The sequence below is a fragment of the Jaculus jaculus genome, chromosome 4, assembly GCF_020740685.1.
Source record: "Jaculus jaculus isolate mJacJac1 chromosome 4, mJacJac1.mat.Y.cur, whole genome shotgun sequence".
Taxonomy (NCBI): domain Eukaryota; kingdom Metazoa; phylum Chordata; class Mammalia; order Rodentia; family Dipodidae; genus Jaculus; species Jaculus jaculus.
In genome coordinates, this window is record NC_059105.1 from 176,766,336 (window position 1) to 176,783,178 (window position 16,843).

At 43.6% G+C, this 16,843-nt stretch overlaps 1 protein-coding gene across 1 annotated transcript in view; it reads right to left on the reverse strand.

The window, feature by feature from the left end:
- Morc1 (MORC family CW-type zinc finger 1) overlaps positions 1–16,843 on the reverse strand; it is a 168,681-nt gene that overhangs the window by 4,022 nt on the left and 147,816 nt on the right. Inside the window, 3 exon segments of the mRNA XM_012950005.2 lie at positions 1,076–1,270; positions 7,095–7,148; positions 9,070–9,157. Of these exon segments, the coding sequence (XP_012805459.2) occupies positions 1,076–1,270; positions 7,095–7,148; positions 9,070–9,157 (337 nt within the window).

Consider the following 16,843-nt stretch of genomic DNA (forward strand, 5'->3'; position numbering starts at 1 on the left):
AGTCCTGTCTTTCAGTTTTCCACAGCGCCCCATTTCCTGCCCCTTTCCACACTGTAAAACCCCCTAAGACCCTGTCTCATGTCTTATATCTGAGGACAAAATGCCATATGCCCCTAACACAACTATTCTAGCCTGGATTTCTCACTTTGTTTCTAGAATCTACAGAACCCTATTTCAATCTTAGATGTTACATTTTAGTTTTCACTGTACCCAACATGTCTATATACTATCTAAGAGATGGAACATTTATGCATATAGTAAAAGTATGTAATATATTTAGAAGAAAATGTCTTATAAAATCCACCACTTTGTACAGTAACTATAAACCAATAATAAAACGAAGGTGAACTATCTCTATTAGCTCAGCTCATATTAAAGCACACTTCTTTATGCATCAAAATACATAAATGCATCTGACAGTAATTTATACTGATGTGATGACTCTTGGCCTCATCCCTCTGAGATTAGGAGATGTTCTGTTAACTTATGTATGAAGATAGACTTGAATTAAATGATCTCACTTCTGGGGCTGGAGGGATGGCTTAGCACTTAAGGTGTTTGTCTGCAAAGCCAAAGGACCCAGGTTTGATTCCCTAGGACCCATGTGAGCTGGATGCACAAGGTGGCACATGCGTCTGGAGTTCGTTTACAGAGGCTAGAGGCCCTGGCACACACTCTCTCTCTCTCTCCCTCCCTCTCTTTCTGTTAAATAAATAAATAAATAAATAAATAAATAAATAAATAAAATATTAAAAGGTCTCACTTCTGGAAAAAAGGAATTTTTTTTTTCCGACTGGACATATGCTATTAAGTTCAGACCAATGGTGACCATCTTCTCCCTACAATAAAAGCAAAGATTCTAGATTCTGATGTTTTTAAAAGAAAAAAAAACATATGAACCTTAACCCTTCAAAGTTCATTTGCTTATGATTTCAACATCCCTATGGGGTAGCAAGGGCTGGGTTAGGTGGTTAGTCTAAGGTCAGTAATCAAATGGCAGTGTTATGAGAGGGTCTAACCCTGGGCTCTTTCCACAGAGCAAGTTCCTGCTGCTCACGTAAGCTGCATCACTCACCAACTGAAGTTTCTGTAACAACACCGCCAGCTTTGCACGAAGATTATTCAGTTTCTCCTCAGCCAGTTTTCTCTTATGCTCACACTGTATCAGGTAGACTTCATTAAGTAGTCCTCTTCTATTTGAATCATAAATCATGGACTGCAATCTTCTCTTGAGGTTTCTTTCATATTGGACCATGAGAATATTCTCTATCTGCAAATGATTTATTTTAAAGTGTATTTTTAAAACATTATGACTCCAAATAATGCACAAGGTCATTTCATATTCCAACTCTGAAAACATGTGCTGAGTTATCAGTTCTGAATGGAAATATGACAGTGTTCCAAATTATTTATACCTTTAAGGATGAGTGGAAAAGGAAGAGAGAAAAATACAGGGAGAGTGAGGGGGAGAGGGAGAGAGGAGAAAGAAGAAGAGGAGGATGACAGGGAGGAGGAGGATGAAAATTTTAGCATCGTCCAGTCATTTTAATGGAAACTCTAGAGAGGCTTGGTGACCTTTGCTTTGAAACGAAGTTGGAACTCCATGAAAGTTGAGCTTCTTCTCCCACATTGACTCAAAGTTATACCAGGCACCAGGCCCTTATTGGCAATGGCCTATGACCAGACACTTGGGCTGTCTTCATGATGGTGTGAGGTTGCTTGTCTGTAGTATTCGTAAAGCACAGAACAAGGAACTCTGCTCCCTCATGCTCTCTGGAATCTTTATTTTGATGACAAGAGTATGGGAAGTACCCCCCAAATCTATTGAGAATTTAAGAGACTTGACTGTTTTCCATGATGGCATGTTGTTCCTGAGTTCTCCAGGAAGCAGACAGAAGTAATGCAGAAGTGAAATGTTTCAATTTCAGAAGGACATTAATTACTTGTATTAACATCTTAAAAGGACTAGTGAAATGCTGAGAAAAAAAAAAAGATGCAGGGGGAACTCTCATTCTGATAAACAGCTGACTGGTTCTGTAATAAGGTGATTTCTGTGTTCAAATATGACTGGGTTGCAAGGGAAATTACAAGGCAACCTCCTCTCTGGGCTTACCCTGCCTCTCCTCACCCCCTTCCTGCCCAGGGTCCACAGCACCCTCATCCCAATAGCCAGGGCTGTCTTCATTGGGCTCTCCTTTTATAAAATCTCTCAGACAGACAAACAAAACCTTCCCTGCCCATAACAATGTTCACTAAAGGTTCACTAAGAGCTTTCCAAGGTCAAGACACTGAACTGAATTAAGTGATACAAAGATGTATAAGGTAATTTTTGCCCACAAGCACATGCTTGCCTATAGCAAGAGGCGTGCAAATATGCCCACATTACACCTTCTGAGAGAACGGCACCGTGCTATCAGCCGAGCTCAGACAGTGCAGTTGAGGGAAAGGTGAGGAACTGCATTAACCTACAAAGTATTACTGTCTTGGCTTATCACACTTACGTTAATGGACTACCCTCCGATTACTTGTACTATTTATTTATTTATCAATTTTAGTACAGCGCTAACTGAAATAATGCTCCATGCAAAAAACAATGGCTGTATGTGTTTGTGTGTGTGTGTGTGTGTGTGTGCATTAGCATGTCTTGGAGGGCACGAATTAGAAGGTTTGTAGATTGTTACATTACAAAATCTTCGATCTTTTCTTGTGAATTGTCTGGAACCACTAAATTGTCTGGAAGTTTGTGTAACTGAAATTTATGACCTGGCTGTGTCTAATTCTTACCTTATTTCATGAGTTCCAGATCTCATTCTTTCAGGCCTGTTCCAAGCTCCCTGCTGCCAAAGGCGCTCTGGGCTTGCTGTTCTCAGTTTATCAAGTTCAACCTCAGATCTGCCCAGCGCTCCCTCTTTGCTTTAGATCTGTGTTGAAATTCTATCTACTCGACTATGCCACTGTATCTAAAATTGCCTCTTCTTGCCCCAAAGCCCCGCCGCCGTGAGCTGCATGGCCCTGGGCCCCTCCTTCATGCACACTGCACCGTGTGCTCACAAGTGTGACCCACGTCCGCGGCTCTGCTGCTCCTGCTGCTAACCACGCCTCCATGTTGCTCACCCGAGCATCTGTAGCCTGGCACCTATGCCACCTGGCGGGGAGTGCAGAGGGCAAAGATGGCACTCACAGGAGACAGTTTCAAGCACATGGGACAACGCCACCTTGCCATGCTATATTCAGAGATCATAGAGGGAATCCTTTCTTTGCCTTGCTTCAGATTCATGCATATATCAAATAAAGATCCGAGTAGGGTAATGAATTCAAGTAAGGTGAATAAGGCTGGCAGCTCATACGTCACCAGCCGTGTTCTAGTTCTTAATTTTCAGGGCTCTAGGTTTTATAGCTTTGTCATCCTGAAGAAGAGTAGGCAACAAATATTTTCTTCAAAGGAAAACAACCCCTATAAAAAAAATAAGCTCAGGCATATAAAACTGGAGAGAGATATTTAAAAAAGAGAGACAACTGTGAAAAGCAACTTGCAAGGGGTCCTCTGGATGGACCGGAAGCGACGCTGGATGAATAAGGCCAACTGTAAAACGGCACAGACTAAATGATGTCCTTTCTATAGCTTTTCTGGAAAAAAAAAAAAAGATAGAAACGGACAAATGATTCGTAAGCCAGGAGTTGGAAGGGTCCTGGAGCACCGGGTGGTGCCCATATGAAGGGTACTATGTGAGATGTTTACAGTGACGGCAGCTCTGTACCGAGATGTCACAGATGGTCCTCGAAATCTACACAGGTGAGGGAAGGCCAGCACACACACACACTTCACTGGTTCCGAGTTCCTGGTTTTGACCATGTCCTACCACATTACACAAATGCACTAGCAGAAACAGCGTGGTGAGCGCAAGTGATCTCCGGGGGACTCCGAAACCTTATTTGAATCATGTGTCACACATTTCACACTGGTAAGAAGACAAAACATATTTGTACTGTTAACACAACGTGATATCAAGAACATGTATTTATGTAGCACATGACATTGAAAGTCCTGCTCAGTCTTTGTAAGTTTCCTCTCCTATCGTCAGCAAACTGTGTTCCCTTCAAACTTTACAATCCAGTTTTGTTTTTATTTTATATTTTTTGTTTATTTTTTTTTTTGCGATTCTTCCTCCTGTTTTTCTCTAGCTACCCATTCCACGAAGTGTCTATAAAAGGTAACAGTTCTGACAAGTTTGGAGCTTAATGTAAAAGGACACCAGGTTTTACAAACACATTACTTAAGGTGCAGAGAACTGCAAGGAGCTAAGAGGCTTAGCTCTTCTGGTTAAGCCCGTTCTTGGAGAGGTGTTTGTGCGGCAGATGAGAAATGGAATTCTTTGCAAAGTCCATTAAGTCGGAGCAGAATTAGGATATGAAAGAAATTGCAACTGAGTTTTTAATTTGCTGCTGTAAATTTACAAAGCCAAGCCTTTGCTGCTCTCCAGCTCTGAAATCCTAACGGTTCTTTTTTTTTTTTTTTTTTTTTTTTGTAAGCCAGGGAAGGACTACAGGAGCTGTTGATGTACCAGGCAAGCTGGGAAAACACATATGAACATTTAGGTAGGAAGGCAGAATAATTGACTTTGATTTACACTGAGATCCACTGTGTCTAAAGGAACAGAATGTGACTAGAACAATTTTGTAAGATACGACCGCTAACTTCAGGATTAAATCTAATTGAAGAGGAGAAAGTGGGACACTAGAAACTCTTATGATGTTGGACAGAAGTTTCAATTACAATTGCTGATCAAATAGGAGTGTTCAGATTCTTGCAAAGCACAGAAAGGTCAATATTAATTTCAAACTGAGAGGCTGGGGAAGATTGCATGTACATTACACTGACCAAAGTCTGCGTACGGTCATCAAGAGACTTCCCGCGGCCTGGGAGAGGGCACGGGACAGAGAATGGGTAGGCTCTTCCGTAAGATCCTGCACCTACCTGGGCTGCAACAACCCAGAGAGATTTGTTTTGCATGGAGCAGCTGGCTTGTGGCAGGAAAGAGGAAATGATGGCATTTAAGCACGGGCGGGCCCCTGCTGCCATGGGGGAACATCACCAATATGCCAGCAGCTCTGAAACCGCCTGAGGGCTCAGCATGAAGGGACACGGCAGAGGGCACAGCGCCCAGCAAACGGCCTAGGATTGTCCTCTGCACGGCTTTCAGGAAGCAGTGTGGACAGTTCTTATCATCACTCCCTCAAAGCTACCAACTTAGGAAATCCTAAAGACCCAGGGGTTTCTGTTGGATAGCTCACAGCTCCACTTTTTTTTTTTTTTTTGTATCTCACGTTCAATGAGAACCCCTGGTTTCTTGACTATTTATCGTGCTTTCATTCTTTGAAACCCACTTGCCTTGAACAGCAAGGAAGTCCTATTCATCGTATATGCTAATCCTACTTGCTTGTAAATATGGGAAAATATTATTTGGAACCGGACATGAAGAAGCATGTATAAACTTTGATAAAGCTTTGAGCTCTAACGTGGACTTTTCAGCATATTTCCTAATTTTCTAGTAAGGTACTTTTATCCACAGCCCCCTAACCAATAGATGAAGACCTGGGGAAAGATGGGGGTCTTGACAGCTCAAGCTGATGGTCTGATTGTCTCACACTCTCATTTGGTCTCCTTCCCTTTTTTTTTTTTTTTTTTTTGAGGTAGGGTTTCACACTAGCTCAGGCTAACCTGGAATTCACTATGTAGTCTCAAGGTGGCCTTGAACTCACGGTGATCCTCCTCCTTCTGCCTCACAAGTGCTGGGATTAAAGGCGTGTGCTACCACGCCTGGCTTCCTTCCCTTTTTATTTTAAAGTTAACTTTTAGGCTAGCATACAGAGGCATGGGCTTCCTTGCGGTGGCTTTAAACAACTGGGTTGTCATGTGCAGTTCTCACTCGGTCCCCGCCCCTGCGGCCTCCACCTGGTTCCCTTCACTGTCCCCACTTAGTCCCTCCTCCTGTTCCTCCTTACATGTGCTCTGCTACCCATTCTGAGATGAAAAGCTGGTACTAGACCAAAACAAATGCGGACGAAAATACCAAATCTGGCACTTATTTTCACCTTGACATTGAGGTAGTATCTTTCTAAATCTTGATTCCCTCATTCCCAATTGAGGGCATATGATTCTTTGAGCTATTCTGTAGTAGACCTGAAAGACAGCAGTGACTTTCTCCCCTAAATCCAATAAATTTTAAAAATTCAGATGCAGGCATGGTGTTATTTGGCAACTACTCGACACACGTACAGGGCTGGGCTGTTTGTTCACAGTCACGTGTGGAGGCCAGAGGCCAAGATCAGCTCTCTTCCTCACCTGCTCTCCACCGTATTTAGTGAGTCAGGGTTTCTCACTGAACCCAGAGCTCACTATTTGGCTAGTCTAGTTAGCCAGCCTGACCCAATGATCGACCTGTCTCCACTCCAGCATCACTATGAATGCTGAGGACCCAAGTTCAAGTCCTCTCACTTGCCCAACCAACACTTTATCGACTAAACCACTGTCCCAGTCCCTTGGCAATGTTTATTTAAGAGAGTGAAAAAATTACAGAAAAATACACAAAAAATATTAAGATCAATAAAATTGGATGGTTTGGGACTGTGAATGAATTTCTTTAAAAGCCTTTCTTATTAATTATTTTATAACTACTTCTATTATGAAAAGTTGCAACAAAAATGACTGATAAACTATTATGGAAAAAACAAAGATATTAAATTATGTGAAATAATTTAAAACTTTAGTAAACATTTTGTGATTTAATCTAATGTTTCAAGATTTGGGAGAATATGTTTTATCAGAACTGAGCATGTACTATATTTTGCTTAATATACAGTTCTACTCCAGTGCTTCATAAGTGCTGTGTCATGGAAACATGCATTTGAAATTCCAGAGATGCTGCTTGATGCCATCTGAGATACTGTACATTAATCTGTCTTAATAAGTAAATGCAAATTTGATTTATTTCCAGACCAGATTTGGACATACATATTATTGGCATTTTCTCTTTGGAATACAGGGTCATGGAGATACTGGAATTTACATGGCTACATGGGAAAAGGAAGCTCACCTCACTGAAACACACTTTCAGCTTTTCGTTTGTCTTCTCTGGGCTCTGCTCCATCTGTTTTCACAAACGATGACAGAAAAGGACATTAACTTTGGGAATCTCTTGTCTGAAACAGAGTTATATAATGCAAGCATCTAGTAAAAAAAAAAAAAAAATCAAAGCCTAAAAGTGGCTAGTATTGGTACTATGTATCTTTTAAAGAGTGGTCTAATTAAATTAACTAGCCAAATTATGCCTCACTTTATTCTAAAAAGTAAAAGATTGAGGCAGCTTATGTAAATAGCCCAAAACAAGGATTGTTTAAAAAAAAAGATTAAAAAATCAAGTATTTAAAAGGTGATATAAAAAGGCAAATGGAGTCTGGATATTTGGGGCAGAAACAGACCAGCAGTTGCTAGCATAAAAGGGTAATATGGAGTGTTAGGGATTAGATGACGTCACATAGAAATCACATTTTGGAGAGAAAACAACGTGCTCTAGAAACATGACCTCCACCACAACACTCAGAATTCAAGAAGAAAGTTGTCCTAAAGGCCATGGGAAAGGAAGGAATGGGCGATGGCGGAAGCTATGCTAGGAAAAAGCAGGTGGTTTGGGTGGAAGGCCTCGGGCAAGTCAAGCGAGGTAAGAAGTGATTATTGCGTTTGTTAGCCAGAGAACAAGGGCAGCCCTGAGAAGATGAGAAGGCAAAAGAGCAGAAACAATGATTATAGCTTAAGAAGTTAGCAATAGGGGCTGGGGAGGTTGCCCAGTGGTTAAGGCACTTGCTTGCAAAGCCCAGCAGCCCAGGTTAGATTCCCTAGTACCCACATAAAACCAGATGTGCAAAAGGGTACAAGCACCTGGGGTTCATTTGTAGCGACAAGAGGCCCTGGTGTGCTCATTCATTCATTCATTCTCTATCCTTGCACATAAACAGGTGAAATTCAGGTTTAAAAGAAGGACTTAGCCAGGTATGGTGGCGCACGCCTTTACTCCCAGCAGAGGTAGGAGAATCGCTGTGAGCTCGAGGCCACCCTGAGACGACATAGTAAGGTGCTTCTGTCCTATTAGTAACGTGTGCTCCTTTCCCTGTGTAGCTATCAATGCCACACGTGACACTGAGCATGCCGTGGAGAAGGGCCCCCCCGTGCTGGCTGGCTCCTCCCTCCACTCTGGAGCAGCTCCCCCTTAGCCAGCAGGACTGAACCCCACAGGGTCTCTCAATTCTGCTGGACTGGGGCCAATCTGAGGCTCACTCTTTGTACCCCACTGGTCAACCAAAGTTTTCCTCCCAATCATACATGGTATTGTGCCCAGGATTCGGTAAGAGCAATGTCTTTATGATCTCGGGATGTTCAGCCACAGTGATGCTCTGAGCTCATTCCGTGGCAGATCTCTCCGTCCTCAGAAGCTCGGGAAGTGTGTCTAGAGATCACTTCTGTTTCATGTCTCTATGTCTCTGCACCTGACTGTTCTCAGGCTGTAAGATCTTCTCCAGCTTTCTTTGCCCGAAGTCGCCATGATTTCAGAGCCATTGTTAATTCTGAGTCACTCAGTTGCTATGGAGACTCCCAACCTCATCCAGTGAAGCTCCTTTACAGGCCGTCACTGGTAAAACTCTGCACTTTTCTTCACTGCACGTTAAGCTCGGGCTACTCTGTCATTCACTTAAGATGTCCAACCAGGACTGGAGAGATGACTCAGCGTTAAGCGCTTGCCTGTGAAGCCTAAGGACCCCGGTTCAAGGCTCGGTTCCCCAGGTCCCACGTTAGCCAGATGCACAAGGGGGCGCACGCGTCTGGAGTTCGTTTGTAGTGGCTGGAGGCCCTGGCGTGCCCATTCTCTCTCTCCCTCTCCCTCTCCCTCTCCCTCTCTCTCTCTCTCTCTCTCTCTATCTATCTATCTGCCTCTTTCTTTCTCTGTTGTTCTCAAATAAATAAATAAAAATAAAATTAAATTAAATTAAAAAAAGATGTCCAATTAGCCGGCTCACCTGGGGACTTCCTATGAGCTCTTCCACAGACACGTAGTTAAATGCTGATGTTAGCTGAGACTCAGGAACAAAATACAGAAGAATCTCCCTAAAAAGGTGAGTACAGCAGAAGCAGAAATATGATGACAAGGGACACAGCACTCACCTGACAGAAGTGGGCTTGTGTCCTCTGAGTTGAACTTCCTGGCAAAGATGAACCTCAGTTCCTCCCAAAGATTGTGTTTTTACCACTGACATTAAAATGCTCTTCAGGAAGCATGGACTGGGGGAAGGGACCTGGGCGTGGCTATCAAGGACAGTGTGGGGAGCCTCGCGGGAGCGTCCTGAGTGCTGACGTGCCGTCATTGACACCGACTGTCGCTCCGCTCTGCAGCTCTGTGGGGTTCTGCAATCGCGAGAACCACAGCTGTATTTCCGCAGTATTTCCTAAACCTATGTTTCATTTTGTACTTTCAAAACAAGTTTATTGAAAGAAAGGAAAATTTAAAAGGAAAAAAGGGGGTGGCCTGGAGAGACATCTTAGTGGTTAAGGCACGCTTGCCTGCAAAGCCAAAGAACCTAGGATCAATTCCCCAGGACCCACGTAGGAGTTTGTTCGCAGTGGCTGGAGGCCCTAGTGTGCCCATTCTCTATCTGCCTCTCTTCTCTTCTTCTTTCTCCTTCTCTCTCTCTCAAATTAATTAATTGGCTAATTAATTAATTTAAGAAAGAAAAAAAAGAGAAGGAAGAGAAAGAAAAAGAGGAGGCTAACACAGTTAAGGTACTTCCCTGCAAAGCTAAAGGACCCAGGTTTGATTCCCCAGGACCCAAGTAACCCAGATGCACAAGTTGGCACATGCTTCTGGAGTTCGTCTGCAGTGGCTGGAGGCCCTGGCATGCCCACATTCTCTCTCTCAAAAAAATAAGTATGCTATTAAAATTTATATTAAAAAAAAAGAGGAGCCTAACAGTACCTAGCAATCCATAACTGAACACTGCCAGAAAGTTCCACAGCCGCTCTGGGGTTCTTTTCGACGCAGAGCTCAGCACTGCTGACTCCGCTGGGGAAAACAGGCAGATCACAGGACCGCTGACTTACCCTGCCAGAGGCAAAGGAGCTTAACTGCCCAGAGCAACTCCTTTCATCAGAGCCTCCAGGACTGCCCTTACAGCTGGCATGCCAGCTGTGCAGGGGAGTCAAACCTGTGATCCCAGAACCCTGGAAGCCACAGCTCTACGACACACGGCCTGTCTTAAACAACAACAGCAAAAGAAAAGAAAAGAAAAGAAAAGGAGATGAGAGGGGAGAGGAGGAGAGGGGAGGGGAGAGAAGGGAAGGGAAGGGAAAAACAGATCCTGCTCTTTCCAAACAGTGGTGATCACTGTTCTAAAAGGTGCTTCATTATACTAAAAGACAGTAGGCCCAGCCTGCTAGTATGACAGGTTTTCTTTTTAGTGTGCATAACATACATAAATTTTGTTCCCAGTAGAATAGTTAATCTATGAATTTATAGCCACCTTATAAGTGTTCAATTCTGGTCCATCACAGTCTTAACCACTGACCTCTAACTCCCTGTATTCAAGTTGAGGTGCTCTTAGAGCTTCAGACACACTATCTGAAGGACCTGTGAAACCTTCTTCACTGCAGATAATATGGTGTAGTGAAGGTAAAGTGGCTCTTTATACGTTGCATTCCTAGTATTTTCAGTACAGTTTTTGTATTTATGTTCCCTTAAGAGCTTCAAGATTAAAACCGAAAGGTTTCAGCTTTGTGCAAACATCAGATAAACACATACACCTCAGCATTACCTGCCTGGCTAGTCAAAAGGTGAATGAGGTTGAGAATGGGATGAAAACAGGCTTCCAGGTACCTGAGATAAGAAGGAACGAGGTGACACAGAGAACCAGCCACTCATGGCGTCCCCTGGAAAGGGGACTGTGGTCCACCTTATGACTAGTGGGGAGGGTAAGAAGTGTTCTACACAGAGACCTTTCTCCCCAGGCACAGGCCCCTCTTCCCACCAGAGGGGTGTGTGTGTGTGCGTGTGCACACGCACACAGGTACAATTTTGTGTCACATTCATTCATGTGCATGTGGACACTAGAAGAGAACCTCAGATTCCATTCCACAGGTCCTATCCACCTCGTTTGAAACAGGGTCTCTCTGGCCTGAAGCTCACGGCACGGGCAGACCGGCTAGCAAGCAAGCCTCGGTATTCCACCTGTCTCCACCTCTTCTGGGATTATAAATATTCATTGCCATACTCAGATTTTTTCCTTTTTTTTTTTTTCAACAAGGGAACTCAGGTCCTCATTCAGCAAACATTTTCCTAACTCTGAGCCATCTCCCCAGCTCCCAACGAGAGGTTGGAAGCCACTTTGGAATGTTTCTATGGTCATGGTGAGCACATGTCTCTGGGTTTAGGTCTAGAGCAAAACAGCCATCAGTTAAGGACAGAGTCTTAAACGCGGACAAGGTGGAGACTTGCTGGTTCATAGGAAAGAGTAAAGGGGAAGATTAGGGGTAGACAAACTCTGCGTCATTCTCTACCTGTGAATTGTCCAGTTGAAAGCCTGCACTGTGAAGGAGAAATCACACACATATACTATCACTTCTGTACACAAGTGACAGGTGGATATTATTTTAAGAACAAGCACTATTTTGTGTAAAGGTCTTACTGAAATCACAGTATCTTTTGCAGTTTTTTCTTATATGTTTTCAGTCACATTAACTGCATGGACAGTTCTTGAGCTCCTAGCGACACAGAACGTCTGTGTCATCAGGCACCTTACGAAGCCTGTCACCATGACCTCAGGCGCTGAGCTACTCCATTCTTGCCGCGGTGACTCGATCCAGTGGGGAGAACAGACAAGGAAGCAGGCTACTCCACAGCCGAGCAGCATGCGATCAGAGGAGACTAAAGCACCCTGGTCGTAGACGAGACACTGGCTCCTATCTGGAGCGCTCCAAAGCAAGGGTTAGGAGATAAACAACTGAGCGCGGGGCCTGCAAAGCAAGTACGCAAGACCTCCCGAGACGGACTTTGGGCAACGGAGTATCACCACAAAAACATCGGGGGTCCTTCAGTCAGATCTTTCTTTCCTTTCCTTTCTAGAAATATGCAAATCACTGCTGGATGTTGATGTGCATCATTTCATTCAAGCTTTATGAAAATCTGTTGACAGAGAGGGAGTCCTGTTTGGGGCCACTTTTGTTTCCTCCTGTGCAGGGAATGCCTCCCAAATCAGGCCCGAGCTGGCTCCCTTACCACCCTTCATTTCCCTCTAGAGCTCCCTTATATTTAGCCTTTTATGCTCTTCTAAACAAAGGAAAAGCTCAATAGTTCCTCCCCTGGACATTCCATCCCACAAAAGTGAACAGAGAGATAGATAAATCATCCAGCCACAGGCAGTCTCTAAACACATATACACAGCCCACCTTCTCCTGCAAAATTAGTTCACAAAAATTAGATGCTGAACAACAGGCTGTAATGCCAAGAAAACACACATAAAGATCTGACTGTAGATGTTTAAGTAAACTCTAAACGTTCCTTCTGCTAACCTGAGCATCTCCCTTTCATGGTATTCTCAATGATGCTTTTTTACTGGTTCCAAATAAATATTTGTTTCAAAGAAACTATTACGCCTCATCTCTATCCCCACGCTGCACGTGTCCTTTAGTGTAGACATACCGGTCCTGGAAACATGAACCAAATACAAAGAATAAGGCACTGTTCATGACTAACGTCCCTGAATCAAGCAGAAGCTGATCACCTGGGGACTCTGAGCCAAGTGCTACCATCTAGTGGGACTTTTGTGCAGCCTAGGAACTGCCCTTCTCCTCAGTCAGTCACTCATGGTATCTGCCCAGACTGTTAATACAATCAGGAACTTGTATTTTTTTTAACATCCTACCTCTTCTCATAAATGTAAGCAATAAATATCCCGAAGATCACTTCCAACCCTATGACTTGCTTCCAGGAACCCTGAGTGTGGTACATCTCAAATGAATTTCCACAATCTTTACCCAGATCTGCAAGTTTGAACTCGAATTTTCGTAGGTTTCGCTTGGATAGACACGGGCACTTTTTGGAGATGATAGGCGCTTTGGGGAAAGTTCCAGCTGAGGCCACTTCCCTGACATTCCTTTCTTCACAGATTAAGCACTCTGAACGTGAAAGCCCTAAGAGCTCGGTCGCCCGGTATTAATACAAGTCCCCTGTCACTGACGCTGCAGATGTGCGAAGGGGTGGGACGAAGTAGTCTGCTGAGCAGTGGTGAAGGAGAGGCAGGCGCGGGTCCGCTGCTGCGGTGGGTGGCAGCCGTCTGCCAGTGATGACCAGGAGGGAGCGGCGGTGGCACAGGCCCGCCTTCTGACGAGGGGCCTAGTGTGGTTGGGGCAGACCTGGGCACCCTCAGGGCACATCACTAAAGTGCTGCAATACTGGGTAAATTGTTTCACTTCTACTTGCCCAGCTTTCTCACATGTGAAATGTAGACAGTGCAAGTAGCTAGTTGTAGGCCCATTATAAGGCTTACGTAGCAACATAACGAGGCCTCTGAACAGTGACTGTGCAGACTAAGTGTGAAACAGATACACATTAATGCTGTAAAATGTGCTACTACTGAAAATAATTTGAATGTGATTCTTATATTTAGGTCTATCTGTGAAAATGTAATGGTCTGGATCTTGGTTTCAGCTTTTTTCCCTCGTAATGCAATTTATTCCATCCCTCTGAAAGTATTTTAGCATCTTAACATTATTCGCTGCTTTTTTGACATTAACATCTATGAACTTAATTCAAAGTATTCTTTGAAGTCATACTAATACATGTTAGACAAAATGTAGGGAGAAAGTCAGTTTATAAAGTTGCTCTGTTTGGAAATTAAATAAATGCATATAAAAATAAGGTGGGAGGAAAATGCTGAGTATAATGAGGTAAGGACAACAGGCAGAAAAGCCGTATTTTTTCATTAAGTAGAGACTCTGTGTGGACACATGTGTGTTAGTCAGTGCCGTCATTTCCCTCCTCCATGCCCGATTCCGCTGACGGCCCTCCTCAGTGGGGTTGCTGGTACTCCCCTGGGGTTTTGGGTTATGAGATGTGAGAACATCTCTTACAATCTTTCTGGCCTCTCTTCCGCAAAATTCCCTGAGCCGTGGTGGATGTGTTTTTTTAAATACTTTATTTCTTTCTTTATTTGACAGAAAAAGAGGAAAAGAGTAAGAAAGAGAGAGAGAGAAAAAAAAAATGGGCACACCAGACTCTCCAGCCACTGCAAATGAACTCCAGACTCATGTGGCCCCCTTGTACATCTGGCTTATGTGGGTCCTGGGGAATCGAACCTGGGAGCTTTGACGCCTTAACCACTAAGCCATCCCTCCAGCCCTGGGGGATGTGTTTTAAGTCTACTTTAGTGTTGTGCTCTCAGCAGCCTCTGGGTTTCTTCTCTGGTGTGAAAAACCATATTTTCAGCTAAGGTATTCTGCAGGCACTAAGTAAGCAAAGGTGGACTGCTCCTCGGTGGCAGTGTGGGAAAGAAGGACAATGTTGGTCGCAAAGCGAATGTGCAGAGGGAACAGCCTCCCCACTTACAAGCCGGAGCCGCCCTCTGTGAGAAGGGACAGGCAAGGTGAATGAATACGGTGGGCAAGCGGTGGGCCGCGCTGCGCCTTCCGCCTTGCACGCTTCAGTGCAATGTTCACTCCTTGAGGTAAGGTCTACTCAACTCAAGGGATAACATCAGCCAGCTACAAAAACAAACAGCAAATAAACATAAAATCCATTCTCAATGGTGAAATGTGAGAAAACACATTACATGTGTCTTATGTTCCGTACTTTTTAACCAGGGAATGATCTGAATAAAACAATCCACAGAACGTTCAAAGTGCCACAGAATGGATCTGGCAGATCAAAACGTCTGGCTTTCAGTGGCTCTGCCGGTAGCAGTGTGACAATTCTGGCCACGGATCCAGATGGATTCCAGAAAGTGTTAATGCTGTACTGACGTCTAATGACACAAACAGGCACACTTTAATGTCTTGGTACACTCTGCCCAGTTACCCCTTTTGATCCCATGTAACTCATTGAAGTTAACAGTAGTGATGTTACACTTATATGAAGAATAAAAATTAGTCTCATAAAAAAATAAAGAAAGGGCTGGAGAGATGGCTTAGCGGTTAAGCGCTTGCCTGCAAAGCCTGAGGACCCTGGATTGAGGCTCGATTCCCCCAGGACCCACGTTAGCCAGATGCACGAGAGGGCGCATGTGTCTAGAGTTCGTTTGCAGTGGCTGGAAGTTCTGGTGTACCCATTCTCTCTCTCTCTCTCTGTCTGTTGCTCTCAACTAAATAAATAAAAAAAAAATGAACAAAAAATTTTAAAAAAATAAGGAAAGGATGAATTTGAAATGAAAGTCATGACACTGGAAAAGAAGAAAAATAACTTTCCATCCAAAATCAACTCTGCTGCAACACAATCAGCTGTGTCTCGCCAGGTGGCACAGGGTGGGCAGGTGGGAAAGACAGCGACCTGCCTGTGGTAAAGAGCATGGAGTTTCAAGTCAGAGACGCTGGGCTTAGCCCAGCCCTGTCCTTGGAAGCTGTGAAATTGTCCATGTAACTTCCAGTGTGTTAAGTTTCCCTAAACTTCAAGTTCTTTATCAAATATATTATATATACATATATTTATATATTATATAATATATAAATATATATGTATGTATATATACACACACATATATAAATGTGTATATACATATGTATATATATACATACAGATATACATAAAAACTATATATATAAATTTATATATAAGCTATGCATTAAATTAATTTTATATTTATAGCTTATTATTCTTATTTATTATATTTACATTTCATAAAAATATATATTTATAATATTATATATATCAACCTAAGTTTGTAGAAGAATATTAATTCATAAACATGCTTTTGTGAATGCCCAAATGACAGCTGCTACTATCAAGAAAGTCTGCTTTACTCATAGTAATGGCCCAGTTACTGGATGTGTGGTCCTATCAACACATTTTAAATGATATTCACATATTTATTCAGATATATGCAAGCACACACCCATACGAGCATCAATAAATATAACTGATTGCATACTACCAAGCCTTAGTGACCAAGTGACATGCCTGAATCTCACAGACAATAAATGAATCTTAGTTATCCAACCGCAAAGCTGAGGGATTAAATTCTCACTTGGAAAAGTACTGGCGGTTGTTAAGACGCTGTGAAGAAACCGCATTCTTCAGGCGTTCTGCGAAGGGACACCAGGGCATGGCACAGACCCGCCCAGTTCATGGTAGCAGTAGCTTCTTACAACCTTATGATACCGGCGCAGTGCAGAGGTCTGGCCTTCGGGCTTTTCTCCAGACTGCTCTAAGCCTCCCAACCCTGGCACAGGTGATGGTCAGAATTTGTTGGTGACAAATGTCAGGCTGCGGCTTTACTGCTCCACCACCAACAGGTCTCGCTGCAGAGAACCCAGTGATTTTCAGGCTCCTGGGGCGGGTCTGGTGCTCAACGTGAGTCCTGATAGGCAGCTGGTAGGGTCTTCACATGTCAGCACGCAGCACAGTGCTTAGCTGCCTCCCTTCACCAAGAACACCATAGCCTTAGCCACCTGCTGACTTTCTTTTTCTGTCTACCTTCCTGCTTCTACTCTGAAAACTCCCACCTGGAAGAAGATTCCGCCAGCCCCTGACAAGGTTACTGGGCTGTAAGGGGAGTACCAGTGAGGCAGGGGAAGTTTTATGTTCTCCTTGAC